The sequence below is a fragment of the Acinonyx jubatus genome, chromosome E1 (genome assembly GCF_027475565.1).
Source record: "Acinonyx jubatus isolate Ajub_Pintada_27869175 chromosome E1, VMU_Ajub_asm_v1.0, whole genome shotgun sequence".
NCBI classification, from domain to species: Eukaryota; Metazoa; Chordata; class Mammalia; order Carnivora; family Felidae; genus Acinonyx; species Acinonyx jubatus.
The window spans coordinates 17,508,996-17,531,620 of record NC_069397.1 but is presented as its reverse complement, the minus strand read 5'-3'; the positions used below and the strand labels follow the sequence as shown (position 1 = coordinate 17,531,620).

The window sequence follows — 22,625 nt, the reverse complement described above, 5'->3', positions numbered from 1 at the left end:
AATCTGTCCATTTCTTCTAGATCACCCATTTTATAGGCATATAATTGCTCATAATCTCTTATTTTTATTTCTGAAGATTAAAAAAAATTTTTTTTATTAAGTATTTATTTTTGACAGAGATAGAGTGTAAGCATGAGCTGGGGAGGGGCAGAGAGAAGGGGAGACACAGAATCCGAAGCAGGCTCCAGGCTCCAAGCTGTCAGCACAGAGCCTGACGCAGGGCTCGAAATCATGAACGATGAGATCATGACCGAAGTCGGACGCTTAACTGACTGAGCCACCCAGGCACCCCTATTTCTGAAGATTTTTTTTTTAAATGTTCATCTATTTTTGAGAGAGAGAGAGAGAGAGAGAGAAAGAAACAGCAGGGGAAGGGCGGCAGAGAGAGAGGGAGACACAGAATCGGAAGCAGGCTCCAGGCTCTGAGCTGTCCGCACAGAGCCCAATGCAGGGCTCAAACTCACGAACCACGAGATCATGGCTTGAGCCAAAGTCAGATGCTTAACTGACTGAGGCACCCAGGCGCCCCAGTCACTCTTCATTAAACAGGGATGATACCTGCTGGTGTACCTCATAGAACCACTAAGATCAAGAGATTCAATGAATAGGAAAAAGGTCTGAAAACAGAAACCATGACTATTGAAAGTTATTATTCAAAGATAGTAGGTTTGGTTGAGTGTGTGCATAGACAGGAGAAAGTAACCTGACCAAGAAAGCCCGCTGGTCTTGAGTCTGGGAGTTAAATGCAGCAGAAAGCACTGCTGTCTATGCCAGGGATTGGGGGAGAGTGGGCAATCTCCCTGAATCCCAGCTTCCCCACAGGGGCCTCCCTGTTTATTCTATTTTGAAGGTCAGAAGATGCAAGTACCATATGCGGCAGGAAACTATCAATAGGTGGGAGATGCCCAGGCAGTGTGTTTCAAACACTGGCTTTGGAGTCTGACCCGAGTATGACTTCTAGCCGAGTTGAACAGTAATGTGACACTGGCAAGTGCTACTCTATTCCTTCTCCTCAAAAGAAAGATGAGAGTCTCTCATATGGAATCATTGAGGAACGAATGAGAACAAAGATAACAATGCTCAAAATACTGCCTGGTATACAATAAGCACTCAACAAATATTAACTAATTTCTGAGATTTCTATGGGTTTATCCAGTTACTGGGTCAATGCACCATTTCCAGGGCCTTCCACTAGGGGGCGGACAGGCACAGAAAGTAGTAGTGAAAGTGGGTGATTCTGATGTTTGTCTCAGGCCCTGATACTCTACAATGAAGGAGGTCAAAGTTGTTGTCTAAAAGATTATTTGGGGACCAAGAACCTTTGGTCATTTCAGCCATTCAACCAGAAATATTACGATATACCTGATAGTGAGCTGGGGAAGGAGAAGCAGAGGCTTGGGGTTAATGGTGGGGGGGGGGGGTGGAGGGGGGGGTCCAAAAAACACATTTTCTGGTGAATTGGGAAAAGATGGGTCAGAGGAAATTTTGCCAAGTAAAGTTCCAAAACAGCTGAGAACTCTCAAAGCAAGTGACAGCATGGAATATAAAACCTAGAAAAGCTCTAGAAGGGTATCTACCTAACCCCAACTGTGGTCCTGTATCAAATGCAAGAACCACCAAAGCCAAGATGTTCCTTAATCCAGACTACCCCATGGCAGGATGGGAAATGCGTTACATTCTCCCACACACACAGAAAAGGAAGGGGAGGTGAGAAAATGTTGGAGTCGGAAGGGACCAATTCTGTGATTCTATACATGTGGCGGGTTTAGCCTGAGGAAGGCAATTAGCCAGGTGACTTACAGAGCTGGCCAAGAAGCCACATGTCCCGTCTCTCCTGCCTTGAGCTCTTACAATATAAAGCACAATAATCTATAAACATCTGTGCCCCATCCCCGCGCCCTCCCCACCCAATACCAAGCTCTGTGTTTCTAACAACTTGTAAGACCCTCCTGAGGATGAGGGGCAGGGAAAGAAGAGCACAACTACAAAACTGGTTCTCAGGTCTCTATGCTAAGAAGCCTGGGCTTTGAGTGGGTCTTGGTGCCAGCTCCAAAAGGGTAGAGTTTATGCTCCATCTCACCTTAAATGCTCAATGCTAACGGCTCTAAGTCATATGGCAGAATTTGTTTTCTTCTACATTTTGGGAGAGGTGAAAAGAAAGCAAGTCAGCTTAAAACAGGTTTTCTTCTCTGCAAAGGCTTGTGTGTAGTTAAGGATAGTAATCAAGTGAGACAAAGGGATTCCAATACGCTATTCCCCAGACAAGCCTGAAACCAGGGAAGGTTATTGCAATTCTTGAATACAAATTTGAGGACAGTGGTTGGCAGATACTTTGAGGCTGCTTTGGGAAGGAGTGTAGATCCGAAGTCAGCACCCAAGATAAAGCTGCTTATTTGCCTTTCTTCACAAATGGCTCACCCTTGATACTCCATCTCTGGGTAAAGCTGTTTGAGTACACGAAGGAACTTAGAAGCAAGGTCAGCGAGCTACTCTGTCATGCTTCTAAGTAAACGCCCTTATCCAGTTGTGTCCCTGGAACCCCAGAACCAATCAAAATGCAGTTAGCATGCAGATTTCAGTGGCCAGGGAACACGGACAACTTTATCACCCAAATATCATTTATTGAGAGAAAGATGGGGAGGAAAGCTGGTACAACATAGCATAGCTTGCCTATTGGGTTAGGCAGCTACAGGAGGAAGACTGTTAGTTTTAGCTTGTCATTACAGGAATTGGAATCGTTGGCCAAATCCCAGAATTCATCAGGCTCTGGGTCTTACTCTCCTTCAAAGAAATGAAGTCAAGAGGCTAGACCATTTTTAACTTCTGAAGATGATCTCCCCAAGCAGGGTTCAGCAAACTACTGCCTGTGGGCCAAAATATAAAATATAGCTGCTGTGTTTTTGTAAAAAGTTTCATCAGGACACAGCCACACTCATTTGTTTACGTGTTGTCTATAGCTGCCTTTGCCCTGCAACAGTAGATGCAACAGGGACCCCAAAGCCTAAAATACTTGCTTATCTGGCCCTTTACGGAAGAAGTTTACCAACCCCTGCCATAAAGGATTTGGGTAAAGTGCTGAAGCACCTTTTCTATTAAAGGGTAAGCCTAAACGCCTCAGTGATTTCCCCTTTTGCTCTGAAAGGAAGGTCTATCCCAAATTTAGGGCCATTTTTATACTTGAAGACACTGTACATGGTAATGAGCTAGGAATAGAATCTTTTCCTTGCACATCATTGTAGTGCAGGGACAGAAGCCAGGAAACTGGGAAGATATGAGGCCTAACGCTCCAATTCCAGCCAGTTTAAGACAGGGATCTGGGGCACCTGGCTAGCTCAGTCAGTGGACCATGTGACCCTTGATCTCCAGATCTTAGGGTCATGAGTTCAAGCCCCACGTTGGGCACAATTTACTTTATTAGATTCCTTTTTTTTTTTTTTTTTTAGTTCTCAAAAGCTCAATCTTTTGGGCAAGTTTATTAGCAGGAGTATACCCAGAGAGACTGAGAAAGCTAGCTCCCTATCCCTTCTGTAGGTGAAAGCTTCTTTACTTGTAAACTGAGGTCACTGGCTCAGCAGACAGCAAAGCCAAAGGGAGCTGTTTCCATAGTAGAGAATGCTCAGAGTCCAAAATAACAGAAAAGGGTCAATAGTTTATTTCTAAGATACAGTAAGTAATCAAGACTGTGAGTTTTCATTCAATTGCTCATGGGGGTTCAAACTGAAACACCTTTGAAAGGTGATATATATATATATCTATCCCTGTAAAACCCCTTACAGCTTTGGTGCTCAACAGATAGTTAGCAGCAACAATTACAATTAAGATGACAGACACTGGGGAAATCTAGTATTTAAGAGGATCTCTCTGATTATAAAAGCGTTCACGTTGTGGACAAGTTTTGTAGCTGCTTTCTTGCTGTCTGTGAAGAATATCTTGGAAGTACCAAAGTTCACAGTCAACATACCCCTGATGTTCCCCTGGGATTACTCAAATGTAGGGACAAAATAAGGATTACATCCTACTCCGGGATCCAGATTACTTACATTTCTGAAGTCCAGTGTTCATCTGCGTGTGAGGAAGAAGCTGAAAGGACAGGTCACCTGGCCCTGGTAGACAGGCTAGCATGGCAGACTGGCATCAACACAACATGAGGCAGTCACTCACACTGCAATGAACACAAAAACAAGGTCATGGAATACAAGGCAACTCACTCAAGGAAGATACCAGGGACACTGGATATGAGCAGCAGAGGCCCAAGTTTAGATAGATAAGCAATTTAATTAGCAGGATGTTGGTTGAAAATATATCCACAGCAACAATTTGCCCCTGTTACTATGGCTAAAATTCTGTTTCAGTCAGCACAGAAACATGGGCCACGAGGGGAAATAAAACCTGGAAATACCTAACCACACAAATAACTGGAGAATAAGGTGTACTGGTAAAGTCTTTTACGGTTCATAAGCTTTACATGCACTCTTGGCATTTGCATTTCCTGTAGATGGCCTCTCCCTGCTGCTTTTGGATAGGCCCATGGGGTTGCTAGCTAGATACAGGACATTCTAGCTCTCCTCTGTGTCCTAGCTCCTAAGGCAGGAGCAGAAAGGCTAGGGCAGATTCTAACGGAGGTGAAAGGAAAAATGACTTCTCCCTGAAAATAGAACAGAGTTCCTGAAGAGAGCTGGCCCTAATAGGGCCTGGCTCAGTCTATTTACAGGCCTGGTTGGGGCAGGGGCAGTCAGACATTTCCAGAGGCAGTACAGTATACGAGTTGCAGAGACACCCAAAGTCCAACTGGCTATGGCAGAAATCTGAGCTTACTTTTATTAGGAAGAAGGGGCAAAGCATCCTAGGAGACACAATTAACTACTGTTAAAGCAAATTCTGTTTGTAAGTTTCTGAGGATTTACCTTTCCTATTGTCTACCACACAATTAGTCTCCCTGGACCCCAGAAAAGAAAAACAATTTGCATTGTTCCCAGAGTAAATCAGTGAGGTAGCAGGCTGCCGGCAACCCTCTCTAGGCAGGTAATCCTGACGTTATGTCAAGATGGCATGGTTTCATCTGTGGTGTCTACCAACAAGACCTGCCCAAGAGAATAGACCTGATGTGGCCTTCTGTAGGGAAGAGCAATGCAAGCTCCCTGTGTACCAAGGACCAAGCTTTTTCAAATAAATATCTTATGCTAGAATACATGAAATTCCTCTCCCAAGCTGCAAAACCCAGAAATCAAGGTGGCTATGTTAAAGCTTTAATCCCAACAAAAGCGGACTGGGGGGAAAGCTCAAGTGTTAAACAAAGACCGCAAACCCTCTTTCTTTCTCTCTGAAGGGCCCTCTCAGCTATGTGAAACTACCTGTCACGAGGAGTATCTGAGAGCTCCAGCTTGCAAGGCCAGGTACCTAAAAAGACACTTTGTAAAAGGGGCTGCTCAAACTGTGTCTAAGATAGCAACTGCGGAAAAAACTGAAGATCGAACGCTTCAATGAGAATAGAGCTGTCCAAGAGTTCTGGCACAGATTCAGCCTTTTCAGGTCTCCGGTGGGTGGGATAACAGAACGTACACAGGACGCCAACTGCAGCGCCTCAAGAAATAAAAAGGCTTCTGTCGGGGTCAAATGACTGAGGTACAGTTTACAATCCCTTCTCTTGTGAATGCTGTTCTCTGTTTAATAACCTCTCCCCTATGGTCCTAATGTAGGAGAAGGCAAAATCCAAGGAAAGGAAGGGAATTAACAAATACTGGAGCCTAATATTATGAAATGAGCTGTATGAGGGGCTTTAGTGATGTTTTCTCAATTAGGTCTCCCAGGCTTTCCTGGAAACAGGTTGTAATTCCACTTGTCACCTGTCATCTCATCATCTCTCACCTGGATTACTACAATAGCCTTCTAAATGGTTTCTCTGTTCCACCCTTGCCCCTATCACCCAATCTACTCTCCACACAGCAGCCAGAGTAATTTATTTGTTTAATTAGAAAACTTATCAACTCAAAAATCTCCAATGATTTCCCATCTCACATAGAATAAAATTCAAAATCCTACCAGGTCCATAAGGCCTTCCATGATCTGTTACTACTCCTTCTCTGACCTCATCTTCTAACCTCCCCTGCCCCTCTTTCTTTCTGATTCCACTTTCGGCCACAGTGGTCTCCTTGCAGCTCCTCCAATGAGCCAAGCACACTTCCACCTCCACACCTTGTACTCCATCTGGACAGCAGCAGTACTGTGATGACAGAGCTACAGAGGACACATTCACTAAGCTGTCCTGCAGATACACTCTTACCCTGTACTTTCTGGAAAGAACCAATCTAGCATGATCACCGCAATCTCTGACATACCTACTAAATCTTGATGCCTACAACCAGGAAGAGATGGGGGGGGGGGGGGGTGCTGTGGATCCTAAGAGTTGACCATAACATATTGTACCTCAAACCACAACTCTGGATTTCCAAATAGGAAGAACAGGAGATAATTAAACCAGCTACACTGCTCAACTGCAGCAAAGACACATCAATGGATTTACTGACAGTGAACAAAGGAGCAAAAATAATAGGTGAATTCTGTAAAGACGCAAGAGAGTCAGGGCACCTGGCTGGTTCAGTCAGTGGAGCATGTGGCTCTTGATCTCAGGGTTGTGAGTTCAGGCTCCATGTTGGGTATAGAGATTACTTTTAAAAAAAGAAAAAAAGACCCTAGGAAATCAATTTTTCGTTTGGGCAGGAGGGGGTGAAGGAAGAAGAAGATACCAGAGCTTGGGGCCCTCCATGATGACGTCCCCAACAAGAACCACCCAGCAACTCGAGAAAACTCATTATCGAGGCTGCTAAGAGTACAGCCCTAATTTGTGACCCTTTAAGAGTTCAAGGCTCTATCTGCCATCCCTTCCAAAAGACTGCTCTCTGTACTAAGGAGGTCTTCAAGCCCCTTGACCAGTTTTCACTTAAGAATCAGATTCTGCTACGTCAGGGAAGGCAGGGAATGTGGCAAAATCATGAAAGTTGTGATGAAACAGGACGGAAACAATTCCCTTCCACAACCCATTCTAGAAAGAAGGGATGTGCAGTATAAGGTACTTCTCTGGAAGCTGGCAGCTGGGCACAGGCCTTTTCTTTTAAAACTTCACACCACCCACATATTCTGATTACCACCTGGCTTTTTCTAAAAAGCAAATCCCAATATAAGTTTACCGTTGACACTTCCAGAAGCCCAAGGAGAGCCAGATATCAACACTAGCACTACCTCCTGAAGAGGCCTCAAAATTCAAGTTCTGACTTCTAAACAGAATCAAGCAGTAATCTAGAGCTCAGACCAAATGAGCTGCACACATTACAGAGAAAGTAAAAAAGATCTCCTTGGCAAAGCCTCTCTGTGCGCTCTCAGCCAGCGTTCCCACCGCCAGCTGGCCTGCTCCCTAAGCAGGGCGACTACGGTATCACAGTAAGCCCAGAAAGGTGTTCAAACTCTCCTGGGGCATTCGCACCAGTGCTAGCATTTCCAGACTATCTCTAATCGAGGAACAAAACCCTTGTGCCCACTGGGAAAACTCAAAAGTACTTTCATCTGCCCTCCCCCCCCACCCCCACCCCCACCCCAGTCAGAAGACTGCCAGCAGTTACATTAGAGTTGTGATGTCACACTCTGCTTTCCTAGGTGGCATCTGATAAAGGACTACCTCTACCTTAGGGCAGGTCTGCGCAGGTAAGAAAACCTCAGCTGGGTTTGTGCTACTTGTCCCTGTTTATGCTTAAGACCACTGAAAGGTAGGGATAGGAGGAGAGAAGATAAAGTGCTGGACAAAGGATTTATTTTTACTCAGGGGGCTCTGGGGTAAGGTGAAGTGGTCTACAGCCATCACTTCCAGCCCAGTTTCAACACCCACAATCCACTGCCTCCCACTACACTTCTTTGCCAATTCTCTCTCCTGCTTTCCCTTCCCTGCAACCCCCCCACCTTCAAAAAGAACCCCCCCCCAAAAAAAAGTTGACTAGCCCAGTAGAAACTGATTCACGCTGTAGTTCAAAAATTTGAATCTGCCATTGTGGTCTTGAGAGAGCAGGTGTGAAGCAGGAGTGGGGGTGGGGTGGGGTGGGGGTGGAGGAGAGAATCCTAAGCAGGCTCCACACTGTCAGCAAAGAGCCTGATGTGGGCTCAATCTCACACACGTTGAATTATGACCTAAGCCAAAATCAAGAGTCAGACACTTAACCAACACAGCCACCCAGGTACCCCCCATGTATATGCATCTTTAGAGAATATGATACTGAGAAACTGCATTAATAGTCCTTAGTATCTCTAATTAAAGCCTTCTCATCCAAGAGCTAAAGGCTTATCTAAAAAGACTACTTATTGGGGCACCTGGGTGGCTCAGGCAGTTAAGCATCAGACTCGAGCCCATAGTTGTCCTGAGATAGAGCTGGGCATGGAGCCTGCTTAAGATTCTCTCTCTCCTTCTCTCTCTGACCCTCCCCCACTCACCTGCATGTGTGTGTGCTCCTCCTCAAATCAAAAAAATAAAAAGACTACTTTTTGATAATGGGGGAAAATATTTTATCCTACTGCTCCCTGTTCCTTTACTCCTGGCGTCCAAGAAATTAGGCTAAAACCTAACGGAAACGCCAAACTACTGCTCTGGGGGATAAACAGGGCAAAAGACAGCAAAAATTACATGTTTATCAAATCAGACTGCAAAATCAGTCATCTTTATGGTCTGTTACAATAAAACAATCTATTCAACAGGTAACTTTGTCCAGATTTAACTGTGAACTTCTGCTGAATTCTACTTTTCGCTAATTACCCAACCTGAATAAAGTTCAGCCAGTGCTCAAAGGCATCTTTCTTCTCTATTTTTAACCCATAAGCGAGTTAAAATTCACTTGGAATTGTGACCTCACAACTCTAGGAGGGTGTGGGGGGATGGCGAATGTTCAGTCTGGGTTGTTTTTTTTTTTAACACTTACACTTTTATTTTTTATTTTTATTTTAAGTTTATTTTGAGAGAGAGAGCACACGTGCGCATGAGTCAGGGTAGAGAGAGAAGGAGAATCCCAAGCAGGCTTTGCACTGTCAGCACAAGCCCGATGTGGGGCTCGAACTCACAAACTACAAGATCATGACCTGAGCAGAAATCAACTGAGCCACCTAGGTGCCCCTGGACTTCTTAAAAATTATTTGTTTTTTTAAAAGTAATCTCTACAACCAGTGCAGGGCTCTCAGGATCTCAAGATCAAGAGTCACATGCCCCAGGGACTGAGTTAGCCAGGAGCCCCAGGGCTTATTTTTTCAAGTCACCCCCACTTAGGTGTCTGGAAACACGACTCCTACTAACTACCCTTCAGAGCCTGCCACACAAAGTCATCTTCCTGTCCTGGGTCCCACTCTATCCTAGTCCAAAAGGTACTTTCTCTACCAGTGCTTTCTTCAGCAAGGATGCTCTTTCCTGGATCCTCTTATTATTTAACTCATCCATGACCCAGCGCTTTCTCTTGAATGCGTTATTCAGGTACTGGGAAAGTATTCTCCCTGGGCATTTTTTTTTTTCAACGTTTATTTATTTTTGGGACAGAAAGAGACAGAGCATGAACGGGGGAGGGGCAGAGAGAGAGGGAGACACAGAATCAGAAACAGGCTCCAGGCTCTGAGCCATCAGCCCAGAGCCCGACGCGGGGCTCGAACTCACGGACTGCGAGATCGTGACCTGGCTGAAGTCGGACGCTTAACCGACTGCGCCACCCAGGCGCCCCACTCTCCCTGGGCATTCTAACCTTACAACTTAGGTGTGTGTGAGCTTCCTAACACCAGAACCTGTCTTTTATTTATCCTTCTAAGTTAGAGAGTCAGGAACCAGATTATCACATGACAGATCTTGAATAAATATCACTGGCTCACATTCCTGAAGACAGCATATACTTTAATCTCACGCTCTGGAAATTATCTGAATTTGCATCCTTGAATCATATAGATAATACGAGTGCTGACAAGTGCCTGTGCCTGTGCGTGTACAGGTACCTTCACTCTGTGAGAGAACAGAGGGGATTAAAAATGCCTGGGCAGCTCTTTCCACCTCCAGCAGCCATTGTGAGAGGAGCTGATGCTGCGTCCGCCTACCTGCAACAGATGGTCCTGCAGAAGTGCTTCCAGCTTCCTGATCAAAAGGAACAAGCAGACATACAGCACTGAACTCCATATCCCGAAGGCTCACAACTCCTGCTACAACCGGTGAGTTCACCACAAGACTTTGGGCATGGAGCCGGTGGCTGACGGTAGAGGCTAGTGGTGGTCGTGAGGCCGAGATCCCACCAGTGAAAACCCCGCACCTCCTAGGACTGGACCACCATTAACAAGAACGTCCAGGGCAGCCTCTGCAGCATCAGGCACATGATCCTTAAGAACAAGCACTGCCCAGATCTGTGCACGGCTGCCATCCGCAGAGCCAGTGCCATCCTCTGCAGCCAGAAGCCCGAGAAGGTGAAGAGGAAGCTGGCCGCCCACCAAGAGCTCCTGAGCACCTGTGTCCCACCTCCAAAGCCATAAAGATATCAATCACCAAAAAAAAAGGGGGGGGGGGGCCTGGGCACTTGAAACAAAAAGCCCAGCTACTACTTTTATCTATATACTCTATTGAAAAAGTATCACTTGATTTCTGTGCTTTAATCTCCATTCAGTAGAAATCAGTGTTCCTAAAAATGTGAAAATGCAGGCTGTGTTTATTGTAGGCAGTGAAATCAGAACTTGTAACTTTTCATTATGGTATGTAATAGGTTTGAGTTTCCAAAGGCCTATCAAGGATGAATCACTTAAGATGAACCATCTTAGACTGACTCTGCATTTAACCACATTCATAACTGCAAGCAGACCTGTCAGAGTGGGTAGAATTTCACTCACAAGTACCTGAGACTGTGCCTAGCAAGACAATGAAAACAAGAAACCACTTTGTTGAGATAAGACACAAATATTGGATTTTTACCTTTTACAATTTTCTGTAGAAACTGGTTCTGAATCAGAAAGTTTCAAATTATTATTCAGATGAGATGTAATTCAGCAAATATGTTACAATTTGTGGCAATTTTTAATCTTCAAAGCCCAAGTCTCATACAAGTCCATGAAAAGCTGCCCAGTGACAGAGAAACAATGATCTCACATCTAGATGGAAAAACTGAGGCAAAAGACCCAAACTGTTTTTTTAAAAGGGAAATCTGTTGGAGCGCCTGGGTGGCTCAGTGGGTTGAACGTCACTTTGTAAATTTTTTTTTTAATGTTTATTTACTTTTGACAGAGAGAAATACAGAATATGAGCAGCAGAAGGGCAGAGACGGAGGGAGACACAGAATTCGAACCAGGCTCCAGGCTCTGAGCTGTCAGCACAGAGCCCGATGCGGGGCTTGAACTCACAAACTATGAGATCATGACGTGAGCAGAAGTCAGATGCTCAACCGACTGAGCTACCCAGACACCCCACATGTCTGACTCTTGATACCGGCTCAGATCATGATCTTGCAGTCCTGGGATCAAGTCTCATGTTGGGTTCTGCGTTGAGCATGGAGCCTGCTTAAGATTCTCTCTCTCCCTCTGCCCCTCCTCTGCACACACTCTCAAAATAAACTTAAAAAAGAAAAAAAATGTTTAAAGGGAATCTGTTGAAAAGGTATCAAAGTTGGGTACAATTTTAAGTCTTAGGGTGTCTAGAAAGACCTTTAATAGGCCCTGATTGAGCCCAAAACAAGTCAGACCTCAGACAGGTATGATAAAAATAAAAAAGGCGGTTCCCCAGTTAGCTTCTGTAAACTTAGAGAGCCAACAGCCACAACACAGAAAAAGAATTTTAAGAATTTAGCAGGCTGTTAAAAACTTTCGGCAATCATGTGTTTACAGAACAGCTAAACAAGTTGCTTATTCATGCCCTTTCTCATCTCCTCAACTGCACAAGGTACAACAGAAGCTAGATTTCTCTAGTGACCCAGAATCACCTCACCAGAGAGCAGGCCCTCTAGCCCAGTCTATAGTCCAACTTTCAAGTCTGAAGGGGGACAGGAATTGAAGAGGCTTAAGGGAAGACACTTGGCTGGCTCCATTCTGGGTATGTAACTACAAGGTGTTATTCTGAAACAAGTCTAGGTGAGAGTGTTTGAATCCACGTGTGCCTATGTTTCCTAACCCTGGTACAGAGGTGTCTTTCTTTTCTGGGTCTAAAGTGCCTCATCAAAGCTCACTACTGGGTTTAGAAATTTCAAGACACATTTATATCAATATTTTTGCTATGTGGGGCACCTGGTGGCTCAGTCAGTTAAGCATCTGACTCCTGATTTTAGCTCAGGTCATGAACTCATGGTTTCTGAGTTCAAGCCCCGAATCGAGCTCTCTGCTCCCACGGCAGAACCTGCTTGGGATTGTCTCTCTCCTCGCTCTCTGCCCCTTCCCCTACTCTCTGTCTCTAAAAATAAATAAATAAACATTAAAAAAAATTTTTGCTATGTAATAACATTGATTTACAATACTTAAGAGGGTAGTTTATCAAAACTGCAAAGAATAGCTTAAATGAAATTTTGAACAGGTGTTGAAGAGTTATGAATAGAAGCAGTGAAAAAGACATGATCCACAGCAACATATGAATCCATGTAAGGGGAGTGAAGACATGGCTCCCACCAAAGTTGTGTGGAGAAACATAAGCAACTACAAATATAAAGACAGTGCACCTAGGTGGCTCAGTCGCTTGAGCGTCAGACTTTGGCTCGGGTCATGATCTCACAGTTCGTGAGTTTGAGCCCTGTCTCCGGCTGTGCGCTGATAGCTCAGAGCCTGAAGCCTGCTTTGGATCCTTGGTCTTCTCCTCTCTCTCTGCCCCTCCCTCGCTGGTGCTTGGTCTCTCCCTCCCCCTCTCAAAAACAAACATTAAAAAAAAATTTTAAGAAACAGTACAACTATCTAATAATTAAAGAAATGTAAATTAAATGGAATGAGATTTTATTTTTTGCTTATAAAATGGCAAAATGTTTGGAAAAAACCTAAAACTCACAGAGTCAAGGATATAGTGATGAGTCACTAAAATGACATGTTTAAATTGATAGATACATTCTTTCTGGAAATTAGCATAAACAGTTTTTAATTTTCTAATTTTTTTTTTAATTTTGAGAGAGAGCGAGCGAGAGCGAGCACACAAATAGGGGAGGAGAAGGGAGAAGGTGAGAGAGAATCCAAAGCAGGATCTCACTATAGTGAGAGACAGAATCCAAAGCCCCAATGTGGGGCTCAAATTCATGAACCTCCAGGTCATGACCTGAGCTGAAATTAAGAATTTGATGCTTAACCAACTGAGACATCCAGGTGCCTCAGCACAGTTTCTTAAATATTCATATTCCTTTTTTTTTTAATTTTTTTTTAACATTTATTTATTTTTGAGACAGATAGAGACAGAGCATGAGCAGGGGAGGGTCAGAGAGGGAGACTCAGAATCTGAAACAGGCTCCAGGCTCTGAGCTGTCAGCCCAGAGCCTGATGCAGGGCTCGAACTCACAGACCACAAGATCATGACCTGAGCCGAAGTTGGACGCCCAACCGACTGAGCCACCCAGGCGCCCCAAAATATTCATATTCTTTGATACAGTAACCATACTTCTAAAATCTAACTTAAGGAACTGGGACATCTGGCTCAGTCAGTAAAGCACGTGACTCAATCTCGGGGTCTTGAGTTCATGCCCCATATTGGGCATGGAGCCAAAAATAAAAATAAAAGCTAACCTAAGGAACAGTCACAGATGCAAACAAAAATTTACATACGATTCTCTTCACTCTGGTGTTCCAGTAAAAACTGGAAACAAATCTAAATGTCTAAAAGTAGGAGTGCCCGGTGGCTCAGTTGGTTAGGCTTCTGACTCTTGATTCAGCTCAGGTTGTGATCTCATGGTTTGTGGGATTGAGCCCTGCATCGGGCTCTGTGCCCGTAGTGCGGATTCTCTGTCCCTCTCTCTCTGCATCTCCCCCACTCGCTCTGTTTGTCAAATAAACTTAGAAAAAAAAATTTTTAATGTCTAAAAGGAAATGGCTACATAAATTATGGGATATTCATCTAATGAAGTTAGCATGAACTTCCCAATTTAAAGAAAAATTTCTTTAATGTTTATTCATTTCTGAGAGAAAGAGAGAGAGCGTGCACACGTGTACTCAAACAAGTGGGGGAGGGGCAAGGAGAAAGGGAGACACAGAATGTAAAGCAGACTCCAGGCTCTGAGCTGTCAGCACAGAGCCCTACATGGGGCTCGAACTCATGAAGCATGAGATCATGACCTGAGCTGAAGTCGGACACTTAACCAACTGAGTCACCCAGGGGCCCCATAGCCTCCCAATTAAAAAAAAAAAAGGTTTATTTATTTTTGAGAAAGAGAGAGCACTTGCAGGGAGGGGCAGTGAGAGAGAGGGTGACACAGAATCCAAAGCAGGCTCCAGGCTCGAAGCTGGCAGCACACAGCCTGAGGCAGAGCTCCAACTCACAAACTGTGAGATCATAACCTGAGCTGAAGTCGGACACTTAACCGACTGAACCTCAGGAGCCCCCCAATTTTTAAAAAATGTTTATTTTTATATTTATTTTTCAGAGAGAGAGAGCAGGGGAGAGGCAGAGAAGGGGGGGGGGGGTGGACAGAGAATCTGAAATGGGCTCCATGCTGACAGCAGAGAGCCCAATGCAGGGTTTGAACCCGCAAACCACGAGATCATGACCTGAGCCATAGTCGGATGCTTAACCGACTGAGCCACCCAGTCATCCCTGTGACCAGTCTTTTTTTTAAAAAACAATGAATTAGGGGCACCTGGGTGGCTCAGTCGGTTAAGCATCCGACTACAGCTCAGGTCATGATCTCACGGTTTGTAGGTTCAAGCCCTGCATCAGGCTCTGTGCTGACAGCTCAGAGCCTGGAGCCTGCTTCACATTCTGTGTGTCTCCCCACCCCTCCCACCTTGTGCACACTCTCTCTCTCAAAAATAAACATTAACAAAAAAAATTTTTTTTAATTAAAAAAATTCACAGTCAAAAATGCTTATTGTTTCATGATTCTCGTTTCAATTATCTCAATTATATGTGTGTATTTATTGGGAGTGCAATCCCTATTGTGAACATAGACAAAAATATTTGAAAAACATGGCACTATGCCATAGCTGCCTCTCATGTCAGTATTTACTGACCACCTATCATATCCCTCTTCTTACACTATTATATACAACAAAAACATATAATTCTAAGCCACGGTTTTGCTTAAGTGTGAATGTAATTATTGACTTTCCTATGGATTTGGGGAATTGCCTGTCCCAGATCAGCACTGCACTAGAACTCTAGTATACGTTGGCTAGCCCAACACTTAGCAATCATTTCTTAGTGAAAAATCCTTTCCAGGTGAACTATAAAGCCAGCAACTATAACCAAGATAAGAATGCGCTGGGCATAAAGGCAAGAAAGACTTTATGTTCAACTTGTCAGATTTTTTTTTTTTTCAGGGAAAAGTTGTATGAATTTACACTGAGGAAACTATATCCAAGAGTAATACAAGTAACGATTAACTAACGTTCTCTCTCATTCTCAAACAATCCTGGCACAGAAAACTCTGTCCCTCCCATCCTAATGCTGTTCCCTGAATGTTAGAAGTAAACTCGAACTCTGAACCTACTTCAACTCATACCTTTTCAAAGTCAGCTTCCATTTGGACACTGCCATGACAGCATTTGGAAGTTGGGCATCATAGACTCCACCCAGGTCTCTGACAGGAAATACCCCCTCTGCTTTCTCAGGTGTTTTAAATTTGGGCGGGGTTGGGGGGTGGGAAGCCGGACTCCTACCTTTCAATGCCACGCATCTACTATATCCACTATATATTCATTTCGTCTGCTACTTTCTCAGAACTTGTTCTCTGTACACAATACCTTGAGTTTATGTGCCTTACATATCTAGTGAAGTTTCAGAAAGGCTAACAGACTCAGTGCTGACAGGGAACAAAGTTTTACTTATAGTTAACATATTGCCATCCAGGGTTAGTTTGATAGTAGGCAGATTTTAAGGTAAGAGGAGAAACGAAGCATAATTGCTATCTTAATACATTCTGTTCATTTAGGCCCTCCCTTCTTCTCTGCTAGTGGGAGTAGAGGACAGGAGTAGAGGACCATGAGGAATCCTGATGTGTAACAATTTTGGGTGAGGGCTTCTGTAGCCTTAGTAAAAATCGAAAGATCTTACCTTGCTGTTTCATTGAGATTCACTATAACCTGAAGCTTTCTGGCTCACACTCCACATACCCAAGGAATTACCAGGTTTCTGAAGCTAAAGGGTCTATGAAAGTAGTAGAGACTGCTAAGTCTCGAAAGCACCCAGGAACTGAAAGCCTACTGAACAGGAGCACCTCCTCCTTCTACATCCTACAAACCACTGCAACTAGCTAATGATGTGGCATACTGGTTCAATCCACAGGAAGATGAGAGAATAGAGACAGGGAGCCTGGGTGGCTCAGTCGGTTATGTGTCTGAGTTCGACTCAGGTCATGATCTCACGGTTCGTGGGTTTGAGCCCCACATTGGGCTCTGTGCTGACAGCTCAGAGCCTGGGGCCTGCTTCAGATTCTGTGTCTCCCTCTCTCTCTGCCCCTCCCTGGCTTGCGCTGGCTCTCTCTCTCTCTCTCAAATAAATAAGCATTAAAAAAAAATAAAAGAGAGAGAACAGAGAGTTCCTGCTGGAAGAGTATTTTACAGCTAAACGCCCACTGAAATAAAATTCTGAACTTAGGTTTAAGAGGCTTCCTTATTCCAGGAACTGCCTTGTAAAACAAAATAAAAACAAAGTAGTCCTTTAAACATCTCAAAGATTCAAAGTACACAACTCATACACTGATCAGCAGAATTATTTTGCTCCTTTCTGTAGCTGTGAAAAATTCCATAACCAGTCAGCACTGTTTTTGTTTGTTTGTTTTTTTAATCAGTGTGTGGCTGGTTCTAACTGGTCAAATATGTGTCTTATACCATATTAAGCCCCACCCAAACAAAGCAATTTAACTCAAGATTACTTTAGCATTGAATAAATCAGGGGAAAAATTATAGATGTTTTATCCTACAGATGTCCAAATGATGTGCTTTCCTTTATCTCAAAGATACCTCAAAGAAATATGACTAACACTACCCAAATTAACATCTATGACAGGAGCAGAAAACAAAAGTACCCAACTCTTCTATTCCTGGTACACTGCTTCCTTCACTCAGTGTACCCATTCACTCTCCTAATTTCTCCTCTGTAAATTCTCTCCATGGCCTCCCTCACCAACTGAATGTCCTCACCAACCTTCACCCTTTTTCCTCTGTTAAATCACTTTAACTAGATTGGAAATAGAAGGTACCCAAACAGAGTAAGGATGGCAGCCATAAAGTGGTGGGGGGCCCACTATGGTGTGAGAGCATCCCCAGAGGGATGCAGTGACTACTCCACCATCTAACAGCAATGAGCCCCAATACGGTCAAATCAGATCCTGATTTCTAGATACCTGGTTTCCAAATCTCTCTACTAACAGGAACAGAGGCTCTTTGGAGAAATGGCTGAGGCACAGAAATGACTCTGGAAGATCTCATTGTGCAGGAAAGGAAGGAAGTGCTCAAAGACTAACGGTGACATGTCAAAGAACACAGAAGCTTTAGGATATTCAACTGGTGAGGGAAACCTCTGAAAGAGAAGTTTACACAGTAGAAACCAAAAAGAACAACAAATAGGTACATGAGTGAAGGAAGCATGTCCTAGCAATAGAAGAATTATGAACTCTTGTTTTCTACCACTGTTCATAAGATGTTAGTTTGGGGAGTATCAGCCAATCTTTTGAAATAAAAGGACAGTGGGGCACCTGGGTGGCTCAGTCAGTTAAGTGTCTGACTTCGGCCCAGGTCATGATCCCGCGCTTCGTGGGTTTGAGTCCCACGTCGGACTCTGTGCTGACAGGCTCAGAGCCTGGAGCCTGTTTCGGATTCTGTGTCTCCTTCTCTTTCTGCCCCTCCCCCACTCTGTTTCTCTATCTCCCAAAAATAAACATTAAAAAAAATTATTTATGAAATAAAAGGACAGCAAATCATTTGATAATCTTTAGGATTAAACATATAATTTTTTCCTGATATACTCACAAATTCTGGGATAATTTGAACATCAAACAAATAATGATAAAAGATTATATTCTACTGAATAAAATAGAAAATCCATAATGTATCAAGAAGTTGAATATTCTTTTTTTCTTTTCAAAAGTTTTTAATGTTTATTTATTTTTGAGAGAGAGACAGAGCATGAACGGGGGAGGGTCAGAGAGAGAGGGAGACACAGAATCCGAAGCAGGCTCCCCCGATGCAGGGCTCGAACTCACAGAGCATGAGATCATGACCTGAGCCAAAGTCAGAAGCTCAACCGACTGAGCCACCCAGGTGCCTCTGAATAACTATTCTTATAACCTGAAAACTAATGTAACATTATACATCAACTATACTCAAATTACCCTTGGTGGCTCAGTTGGCTGAGTGGCAGACTTTGGCTCAGGTCATGATTTCACCATTTGTGAGTTCAAGTCCCATATTGGGCTCTGTGCTGACAGCTCAGACAGAGCCTGGAGCCTGCTTCGGATTCTGTGTCTCCCTCTCTCTCTGCCCCTCCCCCGCTCATGATCGATCTCTCTCTCTCTCTCTCTCTCTCTCTCTCTCTCTGTCTCCCTCTCTCAAAAATAAATAAAACATTTTTTAAAAAGTTAAAAAAAAAAGAAAATCATGAGTCCATACTAATGTAAATATATAAAGTAATAAATTGAAAGGGTGGAGAGAAACAGGATACTTGCAGAGTTTCAAAGTATCTCCTTCCAAAATACTTACTAATTACAAAGGGAAAAAGAGTAACTTTACACTAGAAATGCCTAGCAGGCACCACCTTAATCAAGTGATTGAACATTACCAGTAATAGGACACATAAAAATTCTGCACTTCTTGAAATTATGCAATGAAATTATGCATTACTCGTAATATTCCTGCTGAAGATATATAACCTAAATTAAACATGAGGAAACACCAGGCAACCCTAAATTTAGGGACTTTCTACAAATTAACTGTCAGAAGTATTAAAGTCATGAAAGTCAAAGGCCTGAAGAACTGTTCCAGACTGAAGGAGACCAAGAATATACAACAAATAAATGCAATGTGTGGGGCACTTGGCTGGCCTGTTAGTAGAGCAGGTGACTCTTGATTTCAGGGTTATGAATTCGAGCTCCAAGTTGGGAGCAGAGTTTACTTAAAGAGAAAAAAAAAAGTAAAATAAATTAAAAAATGCAATGTGTGGGGCGCCTAGGTGGCTCAGTTGATTGAGCGTCTGACCTTGGCTCAGGTCATGACCTCACGATTTGTGAGCTCAAGTCCCACATGGGGCTCACTGATGTCAGCACAGAGCCTGCTTCAGATCCTCTGTCCCCCTCTCTCTCTGCTCCTCCCCCATTCGTGCTCTCTCTCAAAAATAAACATTAAAAAAAAAATGCAACATGTGATTCTGAACTGGATCCTTACTGAAATGAAACACATTACTCATACAAACAACAACATCTGGGGTGGCTTGATGGCTCAGTTAGTGAAGCAACCAACTCTTTTTTTTTTTTTTTTTTGATGTTTTATTTATTTTTGAGAGACTGAGCATGAGTGGGGGAGGGGCAGAGAGAAGAGACAGAATCTGAAGCAGTCTCCAGACCCTGAGCTGTCAGCACAGAGCCCGACATGGGGCTTGAACTCATGAGCTGTGAGATCATGACCTGAGCTGAAGTTGGATGCTCAACCGACTGAGCCACCCAGATGCCCCCAATCAACTCTTGCATCATGATCTCGCAGTTGGTGGATTCCAGCCTTTGGTCTGGTTCTACACAGACCGTGTGGAGCCTGCTTGGGATTCTCTCTCTCTCTCTCTCTCTCTCTCTCTCTCTCTCTCTCTCCCCCCCCCTTCCCCCCTCCCTATCTCTCTGCCCCTCCCCTGCTCATGCACACATCACCACAAACTCTCTCTCTCTCTTGCTCAAAAACAAACTTTAAGACAAAACAGAACGGGGCGCCTGGGTGGCTCAGTCGGTTAAGCGGCCGACTTCAGCTCAGGTCATGATCTCGCGGTCCGTGAGTTTGAGCCCCGTGTCGGGCTCTGTGCTGACAGCTCAGAGCCTGGAGCCTGTTTCAGATTCTGTGTCTCCCTCTCTCTGACCCTCCCCCATTCATGCTGTCTCTCTCTGTCTCAAAAATAAATAAACGTTAAAAAACAAAACAAAACAACAACAACAACAAATAGCAACATCTGAGAGGGGTCTGAGAATGACAATAATGTGTCAATGTTACTGATTTTGATGGTTTTATTGTGGTAATGCTGGATGGAGAGTGTCCTTGTTTGTTGTTGAGATAAAGACTAAAGTATTCTGATATGATAAAGCAATCAGGTCAAATGATCCAAGGAAGAAAAATATTCTTTGTACTATCAACTTTTCTGTAAATCTAAAGATAGTTTCTACACATTTTATTTTAAAAACAAAACAAAAAATATGGGGTGCCTGGGTGGCTCAGGCAGTTAAGCGTCCAAATCTTGATCTCAGTTCAGGTCACGATCTCAGGGTTGTGAGTTCAGTCCCTGCGTTTGGCTCCATGCAAGGCACAGAGGAGCTTACTTGAAAGAAAACAAAACAAAACAAAACAAAACAAAAAACAGGGGCGCCTGGGGGGGATGCAAGGTACAAAGGGGCTTACTTGAAGGAAAACAAAACGAAACAAAAAACAGGGGCGCCTGGGGGGGCTCAGTCGGTTGGTTAAGCGTGCGACTTTGGCTCAAGTCATGATTGGTTCACGGGTTCAAGCCCCGCATTAGGTTCTGTGCTGACAGTTCAGAGCCTGGAGCCTGTCTCACATCCTGTGTCTCCCTTGTTCTCTGCCCCACCCCCCTTCATGCTCTATCTTTTCTCTCTCAAAAATAAATAAAACATTTTTAAAAAATTTTGTAAGAAAAAAAATCAACAAAACAGGGGTGCCTAGGTGGCTTAGTTAAGTGTCCAACTCTTGATTTCGGCTCAGGTCATGTGTGGAGCCTGATGCAGGGCTCGATCTCTCCCTTTCTCTCTGCCCCTCTCTTGCTTGTTCTCTCTCTCTCAAAACAAATGAAGTTTACAATAAAATAAAATCAACAAAAAAGATAGTGTTGAAGTCTAGAAAGGGGGTGGGGGCTGGAGATCATAAAGAAGAGTTGGGAGAAAGTGGTCTCTTGGTAACTATTATCATTTCATCTTAACACAGGTAACTTAGCTCTACACTGGTGAGTGCTGACATTTGGGGTTCTTGCCATCTGGAATAGGTTTCCTGTATCTTTCTGCCTCATCAATTTCCAATTTCTTTTCAACACTTATCTGAATAACATTTTCTCCAGTGCCTATATTTCAAATTATCCCCCAACCTCCACTCTGTTCTGGCAATGCTTCCACTGTGTGGCATTCAATGCAACCCTCTCAACCTAAAGATGGAGAATTTCAGGGGCGCCTGGGTGGCTCAGTCAATTAAGCATCCGACTTCAGCTCAGGTCATGATCTCGCAGTTTGTGGGTTTGAGCCCTGCCTCAGGCTCTGTGCCAAAAGCTCAGAGCCTGGATCCTGCTTCTGATCCTGTGTCTCCCTCTCTCTCTGCCCCTCCCCAGCCTCTCGTGCTCTCAGTCTCCCAAAAATAAATAAAATGTAAAAAACAAACAAAAAAGGAGAATTTCACTTCTGGAAAGGTTCCAAAAGAAATGTCTATCCTGAACAAGGTGCTATTAATAACCCTCCGTTTTCAGGCCTGACATTCACTAACATTTCCACCAAGTTCATGTTTCAGTAAGAGTTTTGCAAGCAAGCCCTTTCTTTCTAAGCACACATCCTGAACCTCATCAATACTGCCTGCAAACCTCTATGCGCTAAGGGAAATCCTTGTTATACCTTCCAGAGTATAACAGAGTTATGACATTCTTTCCTCCAACCATACAAAAAGTTTCAAATGACATCATAAACTTGATCTCCAGACTTCCTGAAAACTACCCACTACAACCAGCTTCTCCACTTTCACACCAACAGCAGCTGGCAGGCAGTCTTGTGTTATTCTACAGCAAAGGTTTTCGGTAACAATGAAGAGCTTTGAAGTAGTGCAAGGATGATGTTTATCACTCACCCTTTCCTCTTCTTTCCTTTTTAGTGTGATCAGGGAAGCTTTGGAGGAGAAACAACTGTATTACAGCTCTTCTCCAAGGAACCATGAACTTTCTTCCCTTATTTCACACAAACACTAAGAAAAACAGATTCTTAAAATGCATTGCCACACTCCTTGGCCACTTATTCTCAACAAAACTTTTATGCAGCCACATCCATAAAGTATCTAAGGAGACTGACGAGCCCTTGCGAAGAGAGCCTAGTAACAAAGACACTAAGGTGAGCAAGGACATCTGAAATGGAAAAAAACAGTAAGTTACCTGAAGATCTAGGAATAGCCCCAGCTTGGAACTACTTTAGTCTTTCGCATGTCAAGAAGATCAGCTTTTACTTGTAAGACCATTTACTTTCAGGGTTACCATCAAACAACATTGAAGGGAAAGTCTGAAGGAAAATAGCAAA

At 43.7% G+C, this 22,625-nt stretch overlaps 1 protein-coding gene and 1 pseudogene across 4 annotated transcripts in view; one reads left to right on the top strand and one right to left on the bottom strand.

Annotated features, from left to right (window-relative positions):
• FAM222B (family with sequence similarity 222 member B) overlaps positions 1-22,625 on the bottom strand; it is a 76,331-nt gene that overhangs the window by 10,304 nt on the left and 43,402 nt on the right. For all 4 annotated transcript variants that reach the window (XM_027034528.2, XM_053212853.1, XM_015081435.3 and 1 more), the window contains one exon: positions 4,041-4,162. In XM_027034528.2, coding sequence (XP_026890329.1) covers positions 4,041-4,122 — 82 coding nt within the window. In that variant the 5' untranslated portion in view covers positions 4,123-4,162. Of the gene's footprint in view, positions 1-4,040; positions 4,163-22,625 lie in introns of those variants that run through there.
• On the top strand, positions 10,036-10,579 carry LOC106983230 (60S ribosomal protein L28-like; annotated as a pseudogene).